Source organism: Phoxinus phoxinus (assembly GCF_949152265.1).
Source record: "Phoxinus phoxinus genome assembly, chromosome: 18".
In the NCBI taxonomy this organism is placed as follows: Eukaryota; Metazoa; Chordata; class Actinopteri; order Cypriniformes; family Leuciscidae; genus Phoxinus; species Phoxinus phoxinus.
This window is the reverse complement of record NC_136893.1, coordinates 14,120,916-14,141,952: the sequence shown is the minus strand read 5'-3', so window position 1 is coordinate 14,141,952 and position 21,037 is coordinate 14,120,916. Positions and strand designations below refer to the sequence as shown.

The 21,037-nt window shown below is 39.3% G+C and overlaps 1 protein-coding gene across 6 annotated transcripts in view; it reads left to right on the top strand.

Annotated features, from left to right (window-relative positions):
- agrn (agrin) overlaps positions 1 to 21,037 on the top strand; it is a 272,520-nt gene that overhangs the window by 196,420 nt on the left and 55,063 nt on the right. For 4 of the 6 annotated variants that reach the window (XM_079588149.1, XM_079588150.1, XM_079588148.1 and 1 more), the window contains 5 exons: positions 1,356 to 1,580; positions 3,592 to 3,798; positions 14,343 to 14,564; positions 18,755 to 18,955; positions 19,556 to 19,756. In XM_079588149.1, coding sequence (XP_079444275.1) covers positions 1,356 to 1,580; positions 3,592 to 3,798; positions 14,343 to 14,564; positions 18,755 to 18,955; positions 19,556 to 19,756 — 1,056 coding nt within the window. The remainder of the gene's footprint in view (positions 1 to 1,355; positions 1,581 to 3,591; positions 3,799 to 14,342; positions 14,565 to 18,754; positions 18,956 to 19,555; positions 19,757 to 21,037) is intronic. The other 2 variants (XM_079588147.1, XM_079588151.1) reach the window with 1 other exon arrangement.

Sequence of the window (21,037 nt, the reverse complement as noted above, 5' to 3'; positions counted from 1 at the left end):
CTTTTTTCCAATAAAGAACCTTGTGCAGTAGAAAGTTCCCATGAATATTAAAGCCTCTTCATGGAACCATACAGTAGATGCTAATAAAGAACCTTTATTTTTTTTATTTTAAAAGTGTAGTTCATTATGTCGTTTCATACATCCCTAGTTTTTTGCTCTCATGATGTCTCTCTATCTCTGTGGCTTTGCCTTCATTTCCCGCTTATTTTCTTGCTCTCTTTATTTGTATGTGTTTGTTCCTCTCTTATAGATCTTTGTTTTGTTTATGTGTTTTGTCTTTCGTGTCTAATTTCCTCTGTCCTTTCTGTCTCTGTCTCTCTCGTCCTTTTTTCTCTCTGTCTCCGCGCTTCTTTCTCTCCCACGATTGTACGTCTCGCTCGCGGCTCGGCATTGTCTTAGAACAACACCGGCTGATAAGTCCTTTGTGTTGTCTTGTTTCTGAAAAGTGTGGAGGCTGGCGAAACTGTCACACTTATTTCAATAACCATCATGGCATTTCTATTACAATTATGATCTTGCCATGCAGGGCCAGGGCCTGGAGCCCCCTGCAGCCACAAAGACCCATCAACACCCACACACTCATCACTCCCGTCCCATCAGCTGTCACTCTTATCTTTTCACATTTCACTATTTCTTCTCAATAAATGACATTCCACTGACAACAGCTCCATCAATGGTGCCTAGAAGATGCTTTGAAAAAGAACATTCTCGTCCCAAAAAAATGCCATTGTCAGATCTGTGGCGTGTAGATATAGCGTGTGCAGATATCAGAAAATCTGGTCCTAAAGTGTGCTGTCATATTGAGTTTAAGTCCAATCAAATAAGTTAAGTAAGATCTTCAGGAAAATTATATGCACACTGATTTGATCAAAAATACAGTAAAAAAGTTAAATATTATTACAAATTAAAATAACTTTTTTATTTGAATATATTTTTTAAATAAAAATAATTCCTCTGATGGCAAAGCTGAATTTTCAGTAGACATTACAGTCTTTCTTTGTCACAGGATCCTTCAGAAATTATTATCATAAATTTTGAAAATACTTGAGTGCATTATAATTTGTGAAAGATATGAAGAAAAAAAAAATATTTTGTAACATTCTAAATGTTAAAAATTGAATAAAGTCTAGTCCCCCTTCCTTAATTATTGATCATGCTTTATTTTTAGCATTGGTATGTTTGTATTTTAGCCAGCTAACAGATCTAATGATCTCCATTATAAAAAACAAAAGACTGAATGAAATCACACAAGAGTTATGAATTACCATCTCACGTTTGATAATAGAAGCTGATCCTATTGTTTTTTGTTGTTGTTGGTCTGACTCAGTTTTTTTTTTCTCCACTTTCATCCTCAGATCCTTGCAGTGACACTCTGAATAGCGTGAATGTGGCCTGTCGGGTGAACCCAGAAACCTACAAGCAGTTTACCTTCTCCCCAGCTGATTCCTGCCAGCCCGACACTACGCCCATCTGCGCTAGTGATGGCCGCACCTACGATAGCCAGTGTCAGATGGACCGGACGGCCCTGCAGAGCAATCTGCAGCTCAAGAAGGTCTATTTAGGCAGCTGCAAGGAGAAAGGTGAGTTCCTCCCAGAACGGAGATGTCGTCGACTCCCAGGAGCTCATGCTCGTGTCTGATAAAGGAGCCCCACGGCTGCATTTGATTTATTTTGTCATGGCTGCGGTGAGGAGGCTCTGGACAAATTAAGTCAGGTTAGCAGTACTGTCATGCCTACACGATACCAATCTCCACAAATCCAATTTGCCTGTCGGGCTCTGGCAGGTGTATTGTGGCAAGACTGTATCTTCACGGGTGATGAAAAGATCGTCCCTGCCTCGCTCTGAAGCCCTGTGGCAAGCGCAGAGAGAGTGTGTGTTCACCTGTGATAGTGCATGAACGGTGGTTTAGTGTGTATGTGTGTGCCCGTGTCTGAACTGTGTTTGCGCCGTGAGCGATAGTGGTGTTATTTGTGGGCCACTGTTGTCCCAGTACAGAGCAATTGTTTGAGTGCCAGTGTAACTCAAGAAGCGATAGCAGCAGTTGTCTCCGATAAATCTCTTAGTTTGTAAGATATACGACTAGCATGTTAGCACATGTTTTGGGATCCACATAGTCAGAACACAAATCACTCTTTCATAATGATTTATGTTAATTATGCTTTTATTTGAAAAAGACGCATTAACTCTGGGATATGTTGAGGGTGAATGTGATCTTCAGCCTCGATATCAATCATAAAGCATTTTTAACTATACTATGCTATACTGGGCTTGTAAGCTAAGCTGTTAGTTTGCTAAATGAAAACAAAGAAAGAGAAATGTCTTTGCTAATTGCTAATAATTAATTAGTTAGCTATTAGTTAGCTATTAGCAATTAGTTAGCTAACAGCTTAGCCTACTAGCTTAACACATTGCTAACTGGCTAACTAACTGGCTAAGAAAGGCTATTTTCGTTAGTTAGTTAGTTAGTTAGTTAGTTAGAATGATAACATGCTTTGTTTTCGACCAGACATTAACAAACAACTTCTAAAGAACATAGGTTTCTGTTAGGGTATATATATTTTACAACACCAGCAGCATTGCTTTAAAATCGACTGGGAATTCTCATTTAGGTCCGTTCTTGTATGGAACACCCAGTTGGAGCTTGTTAATCATTAACCAGAAGAGCCTATTAGTGGCAGTTAGCAGTATGCTATGATTGTATGCTAAACTGTTTGCTGATTGAAGGCTAGAAGAAAGCACAACAGAACGCAAATGTTTAATTTGACCGTTTTTAGCTTTGGTAATATTTGGTTAGCTATCTAACAGCTTAACTTGCTAGCTTAGCACAATGCTAACTTACTAAGAAAGTTTTTTTTTATTAACTAAATATTGTGATAACATGCTACATTACAAACAGCTACAGAGAGGGATGTGATTCTTTGGGGCTATCGATATTTCACAACACCAGCAGCATTTCAGAAGCGAAATAAATCTTTCATTTAGGTTTGTTCTTGAGTGGAACAAGTTTTCCCAATCCAATCAATGATATCAAGTTTTGCCCTAGATGTTTCTCATTATATATTCTGTTTATTCATATATATACGTCACATTGTGAAAGTAACTGGGTTGTGAACGCTGTTTCATGTGGAGTAAAATCACATGGAGAGATTCCACCCCTGTTCCTATAGCTTCCTATGAGCCCACTCTCATCAGCATGTATGTCACATCCTTAAAGATAGGTTGGATAATGCAATCAAACATAAATCAAGCTCAGATTGTACAATAACATAATAGGTCTCTTAATTTACTCAAACAGATGAAAGGCTGCCGTAATTACACACCGCCATGGCCCGTCTGTGACAACCTAACACAACTTTGAGTGGGAAAAAAAAAACACACCTCAAATCAATCTGAATGGAATTAGATAATTGATTAAATAATCAGACACGGTAATTAATTCAAAACCCCCTGAGTAAGTCAATATCCGATGTCTGATTGAGCGAGGGAGAAAGAGAGATGCCTGCAGTCAGTGTTGATTAGCACCAGGACGGTTACCGCCGTTCTTCACGTCGTTGACGCATGTATACAGTACGTGTGTATCTGGTCTCCAGGGAGCTGCCCCAACGATTGTAAGTTCAACGCCAAGTGTTTGCTGGAAAACGGAGAGTTTCGGTGTTCCTGCGACCCCATACAATGCGACGGCACGTACAAGCCCCTGTGCGGAATGGACGGCAAGACGTACCACAATGACTGCGAGAGGAGGCTTGAAGAGTGCCAGACCAAGACAGAGATTCCCAGCAAACAGCAAGGGCCATGTGGTGAGTGAGGGGAATTGTTCCATACAGATGCTTTGCTGTGCGTTCTTGTAATTTTATGTTAGCAAAAAACGCTATTATTTATTTAGCATTGTATGTCTGCTTGTTATTGGTTATGTCCTGCTGGGAAACTCTTGTGGAAGGTGCTCATTCTCTTTCATTGCCATGACGCTCTCATTCTGCCATCAGCTCTGATGACACATGAAACATTGACTTCATGTTTCATTCATGTCCTCACTCCTCACCCCTCCAGTGCCAGTCATCCACACCAGTCGTTCAATGTTCAAATGTCTTGTCATTTCCCCCCTTTGTCCTTTTATGTCCTTTTTTGGCTGTTTTTAAACCGTGTTTTTTCTGTTCCAGTGTTGTCTCTCTGTCTGTCTTTGTCTATGTGACGTCTGCTCAGGCCCGCCGCCGGACAAACCTCTTATTGCGAGCTGGGAAGAGTTCAACCTCTGACCTTTCTTGTTGGGATTCTGGCCCGTGGGTCTCCTTCAGGGGGCCCTCAAAGGGCTGGTTTGATGTCTACTTTCTACCTGTATCTCTTCGTCTGTCTCTTCTTGTGTTTGTTTGCGTGATGGAGGATGGTTGGAGTGGCCCTCCCTGCAGCTCTAGTCCTCATTGCGCTATGTAAAGGGGAAGTGAGGTCATGGAGCTCTTCTCTTTCTTCCGAGTGCTGTGTTTGTCTGGATGAATATTTTCCCAGAACGTCTGACCCTGTTGTTGCCCCGCTACCTGTTTGCATGGATGCATGCATGTAGCCCTTATTGTTAGGAGCTATGTTAGTTCCCCTGCTACACCTAAGGACAGAAACCGAATCTACGCAAGTACGCAGATGCAAATGCTCTGTCAAATTGTGGAAGTGTGCAGTCCCTTACTTAAAGTACATCTTTGCATTACTGTTGCAACAACAAATCATATGCTACTATTCAAAAATGGAAACGAAAAGTAGTAAAAATCTTAATAAGGTCTAACCCAGCAAGCAATAGTCTTCATTTCACCGTCTGGGTTGACTATAGACCCGATATAGTCCGGCTATGAGTAACCCACTTCTAGCCAAAATAACCTTGAATTGGTTACTTCATTTTTGCCAAAATAACTTGCGAGATGTTTGATGTTCCGTCATGTAAGCAAAGTGAACAGTGATTACAAGGTGTTTGGTTTCGTTTCTTTGACATTTTCTATGCGCTACCCAGGCTACCTGTGCGTCTATTCTTGGGCTTTGGTTGTCTTAGATGTCTATAAAATTTTCACTGACAGCCCAAATTTTGCCTTATTTTAGCCAAGACATCAGAGCTCTGTTTGGATCGCTATTAAATTACTTTCAAACACAAAATTGCTTGCTGGGAAGTTACTTAGCAAGATTATCTTCATATTGTTGCTTCACCAAGAGTATAGAAAATAAATCTCGCCATAGAAGAAGAAAATGTATGAAATCGAGCTTGCTTTGCTTGAAGCGTTTGCATACTTGTGTGGCACATCATAGTGCGTACTTCCCTGCTATACGGTGTTCGATAAGCAGTATGGATGTCCGAAATATGCAGGCAAAAAATCCATGCATGATAGTTATTTCTCAGAGAATTAATAACCATTTTGCTAGTTAAGTTCTTATTTTATTTTATAAAATGTCTTCTTCTGACCTCTACCATATGTACTTTAGTCTATACTATGCAAGTACAGACAAAATACATTAAACACCTCAAAATGACTGCAGCAGTTATTACAGAAAGGCTTGAAAGTGAAAAAACAGGATCTGGATAGTGTGTTAATTATGGGAAGTGTATCCAGGGCTGTTTTGGCAGGGATCAGATTCTCAACACATTTGTACAGCGGTACAGAAATATCGCTCTCATTTATTCTGAATGCTATATGTGTCTTACTTCCTGGCAGCACACGCTGTATGTTGCAACTATAGTGCTTGATGCATCTTTCCTTTTTCCGTCCTTCTCTCTTCTTTTTCCTTTTCTCACTATCAGCCTCTATGACTCATTAGGATTGTTTTCCAGTCTTCAGCGAAAAGATGCATAAATTAACATGTAAAGCGGAGTAGTGCTCGTGTCTTTGGCTTTATTTAATTATTTTCCGACAAAGTAAATGTTTTTTGTCCTTTCAGGCTTTCACTGGTGGCAAGTTACAGTATGTTTTTTTTTTAATACATTTATTTACATTTGCATATTCCGCAAACAGAACATTAATTAAACATCAAAAGCTTTGTGGCAGACCTGAGCCAGGCTGACTGCCTTTCATGCTGAGGAAGATACGGAGCATTGATGAGCAAAAGTCTTTGGACACCTGCTCTCAGTTTGATGTGTAAAAGTTGCTTTGCTTCGTCGTCTTGTTTTGCTTTTGTCACCTTCTTTGTTTCCTCTCTCGCACTCTTAGTTAACTTTCCTCTCTTTTTGTTAATATTCATACAGACCAGGTTTTGCAGGGTAGCATGTTCCCGTAAGCTCTGGTGTATGTTGTCAAGATAGTCGCATAAATAGGAATGCTTAATGCTAACAGCTGGCTTCCTCTGGGTATTATAGACCTTCTTCATATATAGACAGGGACCAAGTGAAGTCTATGTTTACTAAAGTGCATTTCGGTCCTCTAGAAGACACTCAGGCGTGACAAAGCTCACCTTTCCCACAGTGGGAAACGTCTAATGGACCTCATTTCATACGCTAATCAATAGCAGAGACGCTCTGTTTGTACATGAGACGTTTCAATCGCTGAGCATGTCAGTACTTTTTCCAGTGTCTGACATGGTTTCATCTGCTTCCCGTCGTCTTTGGAGACAAGCAGAGCTGGGTCACTGTGTCAGCAGCGCTCGTCAAGAGACACGATTCGCTCTAAAATCAAAGAAATGTGTAGTGCTGAGAAAGGTCAACAAGAGACTGCAGCTCATAAGTAAAACCGAAAACACTGTGAAAGTTGAAAGATTTAGTACTAAGGACTGAAGATACACTATAGAACAGGATGTGAAAGTCTATTTGCATTCTGTTGATGGAGCGTTCAAACATGGTGGTGTGTACAGAGTTCAGGTCCTATTAATGTCAGTGTGGGGTTTCTCGGTCTGTTGTTTGGATGTGTGAGAGACAGCAGATGAGTCTAAGAACACCTGTGTCAAAATGATTTGAGGAGTGACAGAATGAAAGAGATCCGGATAGGGATGGACGATTATATTGAGTATTCATAATATGTTTGCAGGGTTTGTGCTGCCAATGTAAAAAAAAAAAAAAAAAGCAACGGTGTGATGAATGTGCTTTTTATTTTGTCATTAAGTTCATGTAGAGCATGTCGTTAGATGACTAAAAGTCTCCATATGGCATTTTTCATGCAAAAAAAAAAAACCTAAAAGAATATATATTGTTGAATGGGGTACATATCAATGAGAATGATTCAATATCATTATGCTTTGCATTAACTTTAGCTAGATTACTTTTAAAAACCTTAATTTAATTGTTGCATGAAACATCTTTGTTTAGTCAAATCAATGACTGGGGAAATAATCTATATACACAAAATATATTAGGTATAGAATAAATTAGGTCCTAGGCCTGTCTTCCCATTTGTGTTTGTCCTCTGGGAATACGTTCTCAAGGTTTTGGTGGTTGAACGATCGCCACCCATGCAGGTATATAGCAGCACAATATATTTACCAGGCTATTTCTGCTCCTCACAGCCTCATTTTCATTTACTTCAAATTAAATACAGTGTCTACTCTGACTGAAGTCTGTGAGACCTTGAATGATGATCGTTGTGCATTATCATGGCTCAGCTCCATCCAATGTAATTTCAGAAATCCATAACTCGATGGGTGTGGTGGTCGTAATGGACTCCTAATGATAAGGAAAGAAAGCAGCCTGTTTCTCTAGGCAGAGCAAGATGGATCCTGCAAATGAAGCTGACCTAAATACACAGCTGTCATTATAGTCCGGAGGATGTTTCATAGCTTGTGTGAAGTGAACAGACCCTCAGCTTTCTGTCTCTCTCTGTCTGTCTCTCTGTTCCCATAGCGGTAACTCATAAAGACTAACAATGGGCTCAGACTTACTGACAATGTCATTGAGCAAGAGCTCCGTGAAAAAAGGTGCTTCGGAATCGATGCCCCAGGTGACAATGCGCTCTGATTAATATTTATCATTTGCATATTTATTTGATTAGCATCTCTTGCTGAAAACGGCACAAACTTTGATTTTTTTTTTACATTTTCGAAAAAAGAAACAATAACAAGTTAAGCACCCATTGAACTTTGGAGGGCCTAGTGAGATGTGCGTAATGAATCCAATTAGAAGAGTAGATTGAGGAGCCAGGGTAGTGTGATTATAATTAGCATGAACCTTTGCACCTCGCTGTGTGAGGAAGGGTTGTATCTGGGTCGCTGTTGTAAGTTGGAAAGCCCTTGTTGGTGTCTGTTATGTGTGTGTTTGTTAGGAGGCTCTTTGTAGAGCATGCTTCTGTAATGCACGTCTGCCTTCCCCCTCGTTTCCCCCATTCCCTCATCCTCCTCTGCGTCTCTTTCTTGTCTGTTCAGAGAGCTATGTGCAATGCTTGTCTTAGCGTCTGCCTGTGTGACGCCTTTCTGCTGAAGGGATCCGTGGATCCCTCTTGCTCTGCCCTCAGTTTTCAGCCTCATGTACCATTCATAACTGAATTATGAATGACTTCAAAATTCCAGTTCAATTCCTGAATTTGAATTGAGGTAGCAAACTGGTGCACTATGGTCATTTGAATTTAATAGAATCAAAATTAAATGAAATTTTAAAGACTTTTTATATATTATATTAAATAATATTTTTTATATACATATATTATTTATATAAGCATTTACTACACACATACATATTCAATACACATTCATGTATATGATTATTATTATTATTAATATTTAAATTGTGTATGTATATATATATAATATAATATATGTATGGAATAAATATTTTTCAATAATGTTTAATCTGAATTCTATGGGCCATGGACGAAAGAGCACTAAATCTCTAACAATTCCCTAATTTACCCCAGATTTAGTTTTCAATATTTATAAATCTTATTTATTTAAAAAGTAATTTAAAAAAAGTAATAAATAATTTGTCATAATTATATGTTTGTTATGTTCATAATTATTCGATTATTAGCTATTATAGGTCAAATTAATAATTTGTTTGTTGAATTCCTTTGAATTGCAAATAAGTGAATTTCACTATTGTCATTCCAATTCCAATTTCAATTCAATTCCTTTGTGATTTCAATTCGAATTCACACTCATAAATCAAATTTCTGTCTGTTTTCAATGTGTCCAACATGAGATAGTGAGCATAAGCTTTGTTTATTTTGCCCTCCCTTCTCTATCTTTGTTTCTTGTTCCCTCTCCTCCTGCTCGTCTTTCTTGTCCAGTTTCACGGTGTCTCACCTCATCCGTTTCCTCCCTTGCGGTGCTGGGAGAGCAACAGAATTAGTTCCTTGGTTAAATTCTTAATGCGTGGGGAGAAAGAAAGTTTCTATGCCCTTGAAGCCTTTGTTTGGTGATAAGTACTCCTTCAGAAACCAAACACTGCCTCTAGGGGGATTTCTGCTTGTGTCATGCTAATATTTTCTTCTCTCCCTCTTCCTTGCACCTTCTCCTACACACTTATAAATGTTTCCCCTCAAGCTGAAGGGGAAGGTAGGGAACGAAAGAGAGAAAGACTGAACCGAGGGGGACGTGGCGGGGGAAGTCGTTGCTCTGATATGCAGACGCACAAGAAGTGAGACACGCACAGCTTGCCGAAACTCACAAACTCCTCTCATATTGGCAGGATGCGATGGAGCGGAGAGATGTAGAAGACGCTCATGCGACCGTTCGTATCACGATTCTCGCACACCCTGTAATCCCGATACGAGGGATGGAGATCTCCATATGCATGAGCATGCATACAGCAGATCGTAGGAATAATTCTCTGCGTTCACACCGTGCTAAACTCACTAACTAAGCTTACCGGCCCCCCTGAAGTGTGTGTTGGCTGACTGTCTGCGCTCTAAAGGCACTGCAAACCAAGTTAAAGAAATCTACTTGGGCTCAAGAGACCTGCTCTTTAAATAGCATGTAACGGATTGTGAGATTGTGAGTGGGTGTGTGCCTTGGGTGGGCGACGTGTCAGGATAAAGCATGAAGGGAAGCTGTCACAAGAGGAGAAGCCTGTGCTAATAGTCCTTAACATTGTATTTCAGTGGCAATAGTAATTAAACGCTACGAGAACGAATGTATAATATGATAGCCTACAAATTGCAGTGTGAATGAAGAGCAAGAGGGGGAGCCACATCACGCATATTATATAACAGCTCACAGAACCCGCCAGGGTCAGAGGTGCGCGGAGATTCTCAGACCTGATCACGGCAATTACTCATCTCTTCCGAGTCCTGCTATTTCTTCACACCTTATTAGGCTTGTTTTTCCACATACACTCTCTCGCAAGCTCCTAATTAACGTACTTCGCCACTTTACAGCGCCGCTTTCTTTTCACTTACGCAGCTTTCCTTTCTTTTACATGCGTTAACCTCTGAAAAAACTTCAAATGCACCCGTTTCTACGTGCGTCGCGTCCCAGTGGCAGTCCCGTCGAAGCATATGGCTGTCATCCAGCTTACAGCTGGAGTCCTTGAAGACTGGCACTGCAGCACAGGCCTCGGGGATGGCAGCCCACTATTTCAAAGAGGCTCCAAAAAAGGGCTCATTTTTTACTGAGAGAATATGCAAGCCATCTCAATAACTAAAGCCAGGCTGCTGGAAGTTTTTTTTATTATTATTATACCAAGTGTGTAATCATGGCTGCATGTACTATACCATTATTTCTAGAACTTTCTCTTCCTTGACTTGATCTGCAAGATTTTTTTCCCCCATCCCCTAGAGACGAAAAACTGTATATGAGAAACTGGACGAAGAACGTTTCTTTCCATATCTTCTTTTTCGTATTCTTTTTTTTTTTTTGTATAAGGGAGAGCTATTCCTTCATCTTTATAAGGAAACAAAGGGTGGCTCGGGACAAAGCATTATCGAAGGCTGCGGTTCGGGTTTTAGGATCCGTGCCTTGGGAAACGGGTCATTGAAGGCCATTGAAAGCGTTTGTGAAGGCCATGAGGGCTTTACTGATAGGCCTGATCTCGTCGTCTTCCAGCTGGGCGTTTAGAAGGCACAGATGGAGAGGCGCTGAGAGAAGAAATCTGGAGGAAAAGCCCGCTTTCAAGGCCTGCGAAATTAGGCACCGATCCACTGTTTACACAGTTACGTGCCAGTTCAAGCCGTATTTTAAGCTCTCGTTCTCAGCAGAGAAATCAATAGCCGGAAACGTTCTCTAGGAGCTTCTACTGTACGACACTTTTAGATTGGCACAGGAACACAGTGGTCGGGAAGGTAACCTGCTTTCTTCCCACTTCTGGTTTTATTTTCATTCGCTCGACTAAAGAGGTGTGTGTGCGGCACCGCTCGATGTCTGTCATGAAGAACGTGCTTTGGCGTACTAATCATGGCTCTTTGATGCATGCTGTGCTTCATGTGTGTCTGATATGCGCTTCTCCCTGGTTGCTGCCTTCAGATGTGGGGTGGGATTATAGGTGGGCGCCAGGAAGAGGTTAGAGAAGGGTTACGTTAAAATACCCCCCCCCCCCCCCCCTGTCTCACTCCTGCTAGTAACATTTAAGCCACAGGTTAAATCTTTAGCTCTGTTTGCTCTAAGACAGCATACTAACCACCATGGAATCTCGTTGTAACCGATTTGAAGCATTCTGTGCGGTGTGTGCACCACAACAATAACACTACACACAATTTAAGTAGGGTTTAATGTTAGCATGCTGCTAAGCTTACACTGATACACTAAGCGTAAAAATGCTTAGAACTCATAAGTATTGAGAAAATAGATTGAAAATGTTTTATCGATATTTTTCAGTATCGAAAGAAATGTACGTTTATCAACGTTCCTCCCGCTTTGAATTTAGTTTTTCACTAAGCTCGTTGCAGTGCATTCTAGGATTTGGTCTTTTTGAATTTGACCGAAAAGCCAAGTTGTCTTTTAGAACAACTTTCACATCACATTTGGGAACCCAACATCTTCCTAAACTTGTAATGAGAACTGCAGTCCATAGAAGAGAAGTTTCCTGCTATTTTCCTCAAAAATAAAGCTTGAGGGTTAAAAAAAAATGAAGAAATGAAAACAGACGTAAATATTAGCATTGTATTTCAATAGTAATGTTTCTATTGTTTTAATATTTGTTTTCAGTAATAGAAAACAATAATAATAATAATTATTATTATCATTATATAACAATAACATTATTGCTATTATTATTGTTGTCAAATTGATATAAAATATATTTGATTGTTGATATATACAATTTTTTTAAATAACATTCAGATTTTTTTCAAGAAAAATTACTTTCCCCACAAAACTAAACGCCCTAACTAGCATGCTTGAAAATGTTGCCTCTGTAAGCAACTCACTGTTTTGGAACGAATCGTCTGTCTTCCCCCTTGTAGATGCTCAAAATGACGTTAATTATTTTTTTTCATTACTTTGTCCATATTTGTTCCTATCATATTGGAAAAGAATGTTATTTTTATGGAGCGGGACGTATTTGATTTATCTGAAAGCGTTATGATAGCTGTTTGTGTGCGATATTAAATGTATCTGAGTGTAATATTATTTAGGACTGATAGCATCTAATCCTGGAATAAATTACTGCGGTGAAAGCACCGTATGCAGCACAGGCACACACACACACACACACATATATATATTATATATACATTCCTAAAACAAACACTGAAGATGGAGGGTTTCTCATTTATATGTACACACGTCCAAAGACACAATCACAAACAAACAGACAAAAACACGCAATCTTCTACATACACACTCTCATACACTGACCAGAATGCACCTGCAAACATTTGCCGTCACCCTGTCATTTTACTTCTCACACAATACTGAGTGAGCCTGAAGGGCTGGCCTTTATTTTGACATGTCTTTAATCTTAAAGTGCAAACATATCACGTTTACTCCTCTAGCCTTTCTCAACTCTCCACTATGAAGCCCAAGCATACAAATGTCCAACACATTGTTTATTTGTTTATAAAAAAAAACCCAGCTCATCTAAAAATGTAAAATTGTGCAACATTTACTCGCCCTCGCGTCATGCCACATCTGTATGGCTTTATGTACAACACAAAAAAAGATTTTAGGCAGGATCTTCACATTGTTCTTTTGTCAAACTCCATTGTGTGGAAAAGAGCAGTGCGAACATTCTGCTTAACATCTCCTTTTATTTTCTACAGGAGATAGACCGTCATGTTTGGAATGAAATGAGGGTAATTCCTTTTTACAGAATCTCCCCCAGAAACCTCCTCCATCCTCCACAGGTTTTTTTAACCTGTTTTTATAAAACTTCCTCCTGATTGGGCGAAGTGAGGCCTTATTTTGTGACGAAAGGTTCTCCTCTAGAGGATGGTGAGCTGTGCTGGTTCACTGCTGACCCACTTCTTCTTTCTCATTCTCCTTGTTCTCTTTCCCTCTGTTCACATCAGAAACAGGGCTTGTGCTCGGCCCCACTGTCCCTTGGCCCTCTGTCTGCTAACTGCAGCAGTTAATGAACTTACTGTGGAACTACTGTGGCACCGCTGAGAGTCCCAGCTACTCTCTTTCATGTTCATATTTCATATCTGTGCTGTAGCCCAGCGCACTCAATTATTTACTAGAGCACTCCCTTTTCTAGGATGATGCCTTGTGTTTCACTTGTCTGTCTATTTAAAAATAAAAAATAAAAATCTGTCCGTTGTTGAGGGAGTCTTGGTTAGTGATGCATGAAATGAGATGCTAGTTAATGTTCTGATTGGATGCTCTAATAGGCTGCATGTTTACAGCTCCACTGTGCAGAATGTGTATGTGTTTAGCGAGCTGTTCGCGTAACATTTTCTCAGACCAGAATTTTTTAAACTTTAAAGAAAAAAAAAAAACTTTACATTTTTTAAACTGCGAAATCATAGGTAATATACTCAATTCAGTTGTTATGGGTGTGAAAACAGCATTTAAATTCAGGAGCAAATTGATTAAGCTATTGGATTGTGTGTGAACGGTATTCTCAAAGTCACACCGGATCCTGCAATGTTTGATATAGAGATATGGCAATATTTTGGTGTCCCACAGGTGTAATCGAGGAATCATGTCACATACACACTGCAGTGGTTTTGGGTGTAAACACCTCATTTAAATGCAGAAGCGAATCCATTAAGTTATTGTACCGTGTGTGAACTGAAAACAAGAGTCACTCCGCATCCTGAAATGTTTGATATAGAGATAATCATAGCAACATTTTGGTGTCTCGTGGGTGTAAATGAGAAACATGGATGCTGACAGTTTAACCGTAGGATCTGGTTGTCACTCCCTAAATAGTCAAACAGAGTGTGTACAGAATCCAAATTAAGCACTGACAAGTTGAGTGACATCTGGATTTAGCAGCTTTTACTCTTTCCCCCTCCTCCTTGTCTTTCCCTTCTTCCTGTAAGTTGAATGATAACTTGTTTCTGTGCTTTTCCAGATCTTAACCTGGAAAGCCCTTGCCTGAAGAAGACCTGTGAGTTTGGAGCCGTGTGCGTGGTGAAGAACAGCGAGCCTGTGTGCGAATGCTCAGATGCGTGTTCGCAGGGCCAAGACCCTGTTTGCGGCAGCGATGGGCACACTTACAGCAACTCATGTCAAATGAAGGCCATGGGATGCGCCCTTCAGAAACAGATACAGATGCAGCACAAAGGACCATGTGGTGAGTCCACACACACATTGCTGCCACTCACTCCCTCACTGCCTTTCATCCTCGTCCATCCCCTGCACTTAAGCACTCCACTGATATTTCAAGAGAGGACTGTAATTTTCCTCCTCCGCAACCTTTTTTTTTTGAAACGATGCACTTAAGTTAGAATTAAAGAGGGCAGCATCCTTCACAGTAATTGTTTGCATGAGTCATGGGTTTTTTGTCTGGCTTTTGTAAGCACGCACCAGATAAGTCTGTAGAGAGGCCTGCTTGCCCTCCAAACAAACGCATGTTTATGTGTGTTCTTCACAAAAGGCTTGTAAATCATTTTCGATGGCTGTCTTTGTGCGTTTGCTTGGGAGGGGAATATTAAGTGGACTTTTTCTGCTAAACTTTTACCACCATTTGTAAAGCCTTTCTTTTTCACCGTCGGCTGCAGGTTCAGAGAGAATGAGGTGGAGCTATTGTGTCGACATTTAAAAGAAGTATCATGTGTTTGCAGTTTATACATGTGTATTAGCTGTGCCTCCAGTGAAGAGTTTGAAATGGAGGCCGGGAGTCATTTGGCAGCAGTAGGATTCATCTCAGAGGAGATCGCTACAGGCCACGGTTGCTCTTTATTGCAGCGCCGCCCATCGTGCTGTATATGTTGCCAGATAGTAAATGACATATGAGAGTGATATCTCTCTCCTCACAGGCTTCTGGAACATCAGCTTAACTACCCACTGAGATTTAACCCACAGAAACAGGTTTGGGTGGGGCCAAGCATGTCTGTTTTCAAGATGAAAACTTAAAACTGATGATTCAGCGCTTGAAAGAAAGGATTTTAGAAATGCTTGAGCTTAATGGGTTTGTTTTGCAACCGCAAGATGTTCTATGTGTCCTCATAGAAGACAATAATAGGCTTACAATCATGGAAAACCTGGAAATAACAGGTAATTTTATGTTTTTTAGATCCACAAAAAAATGCATTGATGTAATAAGCTTAAAAAAATCGTGAGAATTTTTATAGTGCAAATTAATTTAGTTAATATTTGAGATAATTAGCTTTTTAATATAAACCCAGAAATATGTATATATTTATATCAAGTATTGTATCTTAAACGTTATATTATTTTATAAATTATAATTATTATTTTAAATCAAACAACTGAAAAAACTCCAGCAAAAATGATGGTGGTTTGTTTTATTAGCTGGTCTAGATAGTTGATCAGCTGAATGGTGAGATTGGTTTAGACCTGCTAGATCATGTTGGACAAGCGATTTAGCGATGATAGACCATCTTTGACCATCTAAAAAACAGCATTGGTATTCCATAAACAAGCTTAAACACCTTAAAGAGGATTAACCTGTTTATTCCAGCTGGAAATAATCATTGTATTTTTAAAAACCCACAACATTACAGCATCACAGCGGTGCTGATGGTTCCAGCCCCTCACCGGAGCAGGTGTCAATGGAAAGGGTCAATAAAGAGCGGCTGCAAACAACTAACCATATGAAAGGGAAACGTTGTTCATTTAGTTCTGTGTACACAGCCATGCTCTCCACCACAAGTGAATTCTATTATTATAACCGTTAATTATCTGGGCCCATTCAAACCACAGCCTCTGCCTCACTAAGACCCCAGCTGTGTCTGTGTGTATTTGTTCGTGAAAGCTTGCATGTGGGTCGCTGTCGGTTGCAATGCACCCACCCGAGTGGGAGTTTGATGTGCTCGTGGCCAAATTTCATTTAATTTTCTTCACTCGGCATAGGGGAGACTCATAAATGCCCTTATCTTTATAGTTCAGGTGCAGACTGATAGAGATATGACGGACATGGTTTATTATTCTGATTTTTTCCCCTCGCGTTTGAGTGGCGGCTGACCTTGTCGTGCATCCACAGGGAAGCGTGCCGTTGTAATGGAGTATTTGATATCTGCCCCTCCGAGAACCAATACGTATATATTTATATGCAAGGAAATGAAAGAACAGCCAACGAGTCAGCAGCAAATAAGCACTTTTTACTGGTGATTGAAATGTTACTAGCCACAGTCGGGGAATATAGGTTACCTGCAAGACACTGAGCTGGAAGCGGAAGAGAAATCATCAGGCTGTGGAAGGAGTGAGAGGGCAGTAAATAAAAACTAGGAGGAGACGGAGCAGACTAATAGAGCGGGTGCCCTTGCCCAAGCACCAATCGCCTGGGAATTTTTACGGCTATTCGCAAAAAGTGCTGTTCTGTACCTGACATTAACAATGTTCCTTTCTTTCTCCTGGCAAAAGAGTTAACTTTTGTCATTATATACCAAACACAAAAGGTGATTTTATTTTTTAATCTCAGCTCAACAATGACTTAAATTTCATTCTTTTTCCTGCACAAAGCGTGACAAAGTATGAAGACTTATATATGTGACATAAAAGGTACAAACCTTTTTCATACCTTAATGATACTTTTGTGAAAAGCTGCAGTCCCCATTCATTGTAATGGTATTCAAAAGAGAAATATTATTCGGCATTTTCTTTGTGTTTCGTAAGAAAGGTTTGGAATGACGTGAGGGAGAGTTTTTGTGATTCCTGGGCTTGAATGGACAGATTCTCTTCTTGTTTCCCATAAGGCTGAGCTCTGCCCTTAAGGCCTCTGTCTGTACTCGTATCTCGGGTCCAGCACTGTATGCTGGATCGTTGTTTATATGTAACGGACTGCCATATCTATTTCGTTCCCCACTGCTGAGGCTGTGAAAGCATGGAAACATGTTGCAACTGATAAAGAAATGCCTTTATCACACATGCTGATAAAGGAGAATACCAGCAGCCACGAGAATGTGATTTATCGGCCTGCATTGGACTGTCACGACGAACCACTCTTGGGCAGCCACTAGGCAGCATGCTGCAGCTGCTTTTAATAAGTCGGCCGAGCGCGGTCCCTGAGGTTGACTGTGCGCAGATTCTGAGCCGAGGTGAGGTCACTTTATTAATGTGCAATAAACAGGTTGGTAGAAGAGAGACGAGAGATTTATGCATGAGGACCTCTCTCCATTAACACTAAATCAGGTGCTGTTATTACCCCAGCGCTAATTGAATGTGATAGCAGTTGCTCTAATGCAATCCCCCAGGTGTAATTGTCATCGGCCGTGCGTCCTCCCTCCCAGTTGGAACCACATTTTGTTTTACTGATTAATCGAGCTCTTGGAAATCATGGCTCTATATTTAACTAGGGATGTCAACTTAACACATTAACTGTAATTAATAAAAAAAAAATTAAAACAAACTTTAACTTGCCCTCTGACTCGTATTTGAATTGTGGAATAAAAAAAAATTATATTAAAAATAATTGTATCTTCGATTAATAAATTAATTACATATCGCAATTCGTTCATAGCAGGATATATAGGAATATATTATGCAAATAGTTTAATAAATATAATTATACTTTTCATTTTTGTTATTATAAAATTGTTTATACATTTTGTATCAAATAAAAAAGAAACAATTATAATTGTATGTATATATTTATATAATAACACATTTAATAGATTATAATATATCAAATATTTTTTTATTAATAATTCTTTTAAATGTAATCATATTCTGTGTAATTAATCAAATTAATTACTATTTTACAAGTATGTATAATGTGTGATATATATAGGCTATATATATATAAACATAATTTTGTAATTCATTGTATTTTTTATTATATGTATTCATAATACATATATTTAAGAAACGTAATCATATTTTAATAATTTATATTATTTATGTAATTTTCTTATAAGTAAACTATATAATATTTAATTGAATTACATTTATTAATAATTATTAATATCTAAGTAATTTAGAATAATATATAATATGAATTTTGTGATTGTGTGTGTGTGTGTGTAATGGCTTAATTTTGGTGCTTTTTGTTGTAAATATTAATTTAATGATCAATGAAATACGATGTCATGTGATGTCATGTGACGTCAAAGGGATTGTAATAGTGTCCGAAGGCTCAGCATCAATTGAAATTGATGGCGTTATAAGATGCTCTACTGTGACTGCATGTAAACAGAGCAGTGTTGCTCCCGTCTGTAAGTTGGAAGGATGCTACAGCCCAGACTTTGCAGAGAGATTTGGTAGAAAGCAGACAGGCGGTCGGGCAGCTGAGGCTGATCCCAGTGAGCGATGGTGTGAATCTGTAGCCTGAACCTCTCCGTTGACGTCACACTTCCTTTTCAGCAGATGAGTCCTGCACCAACTGCTCGTTTGGCGCAATCTGCGATGCTCAGACTGGCCGGTGCGTGTGCCCCAAAGGGTGTTTGGAAACACGGCAGCCCGTGTGCGGCAGCGACGGGGTGACATACGACAACGAGTGCAAGCTGAACGTGAAAGCCTGCACTAAGCAGCTGGATCTCAGAGTGGTGGCCCATGGAGAATGCAGTGAGTACATAAAAATGCCAATCAGTTCATCCATCACCTTCATACATGTTCACTCATCAGTCTGCGTTTGCTGCAAAACTAAATCATTTTCTCTAGTATTTTTGTTCCAGTTTATTCCAGTAAAAAGTATCCTTAAAACAATTTACAAACTAGAGTTAGATTTCTGAAAAATTATATTGTTTGTTTATTCATAAATCACATATTTTAGATTCATGCTTTAAGCGAGAAAAACAATTAGCTAATCTCGTAAGAAAAATGTTCTCTGGAAAACGTCTTAAGACTTATTTTGTGATTTTTCTTTCTTTCCAAGTAAATTATGTTGTTTTAAATTGTTTGATTATGTTTTACTGGGAAACAAGACAAAATACTGATTAAGAAAATGTTTTGCTGTGCAGTTTTCTTGTCAAAACACAAGAAACTGTTTTAGCACTCTTTCCAAATCATGTTATACATGATACATGATTTTACGTGGGACAGAATCCCATGTGAATGTATTTACATTTTTCAAGAGGAGGTTTATTGCAGGTGTGAATAAGTTTCGTGTGTCTCTTTGTGTATCAACTATCCTGTCCTGTGATTTGTGTATGTGTGTGTGATCAGAAACTTGTGGCAGCACTGTGTGTAGCTGGGGAGCGCGGTGCGTGCAGAACAAGTGTGAGTGTCAGCAATGCACGGGTCAGCCAGTAAAACCCGTATGTGGCAGCGACGGCACCACCTACAACAACGACTGTGAGCTGCGTCTGGCAGTCTGCAAGAAACAGAGGAAGATTGAGGTGGCCAAACCTGGCGCCTGTGATGAAGGTGGGTTCATGTGTTCATGTCTGTGATAAGATAGCTGAACTCCCCGTTATTTGTTGATTTTCAATGTTGTACTGAGGACTAGCCGGGTTAATGCGTTCACTCCAAACAGTTTATTGCGGCCAATTTAACCTCCTTGCATCAACTGCACTTAGTGACCCATCATATGTGAAGCATGAAATGCTGGGATCAGTATGCACTTCATGTTCTCTGTGTTTTCACTCCAGGTCCCTTTTTCTTCTCACAGTATCAGTGTTTGTGAAACTGCTTTGAAAGTATATTAATAACCTATGTTATATATATATCAGCATATTAGAATGATTTCTGAAGGATCATGTGACACTGAAGACAGGAGTAAAGATGCTGAAAATTCAGCTTTACCGTTACAATAATAAATTACATTTTAAAATATATTAAAGTATAAAAACAGTTATTTTAAATTGTAACAATATTTCATAATATTAATGTTTTACTGTATTTTTGATCAAATAAATGCAGCCTTGCTGTGCATAAGAGACTTCTTTTAAAATAATTGAAAAATCTTAACGACCCTAAACTTTTGAACAGGAGTGTATATAGACAGTAACTTAAATAATGTCACATTGTCAACATAATTACTCCATTTTCTGCTTTATTTACAAAAAATATGAACTATTAATGCTAAAAAATAATGCCTAATAATGTAAAATAGTATTTAGCATTATGCAAAAAAAGCAAAAACAAAGGTTGTCACCTCTGAAACCCCTCACTTCTACTTTCTACATGTTACATGACTACTCATTGGGAAATTAGTTTTATACTGGAAAAGCTTCTTTGTTTGATCTACTGTCACACTACTGAAAATGTAGTCATGGTATAATATGTGTCGCTACTTTTATTTAGTTACTTCTATTTTAGTTTTATTTAGATACTATATTATACCCCAACACTTCTCTGTATAGCCGTGATGCAATATCTCACTTATGTCACTCCCGGAAGGCTGTTCAGCAGTAAAAAACACATGTTGTTTTCCCCTCTAAGTCTCACTAGACCTTTCTTTCCAGTTCTGTAAGCTGTGGAGGAGTTGCTGTTAAAGGCTGCAGGGATCTGGGTCTGGTCAATAGATCCTTACCAGAAGCCAGTGACACCGCCTTTGTCAAGTTTATTCTCTACACTAGTGATGCGATACAGCAGCGCCTGGCAGGTCTCTGTACTGTGTGTAGAAGATTAGTGAACCGGGTATTAGCTTGATGAAAACAGAGCTGTTTTGTCTATCTTACATTTCGCTTTCAAACACCTTGCTTC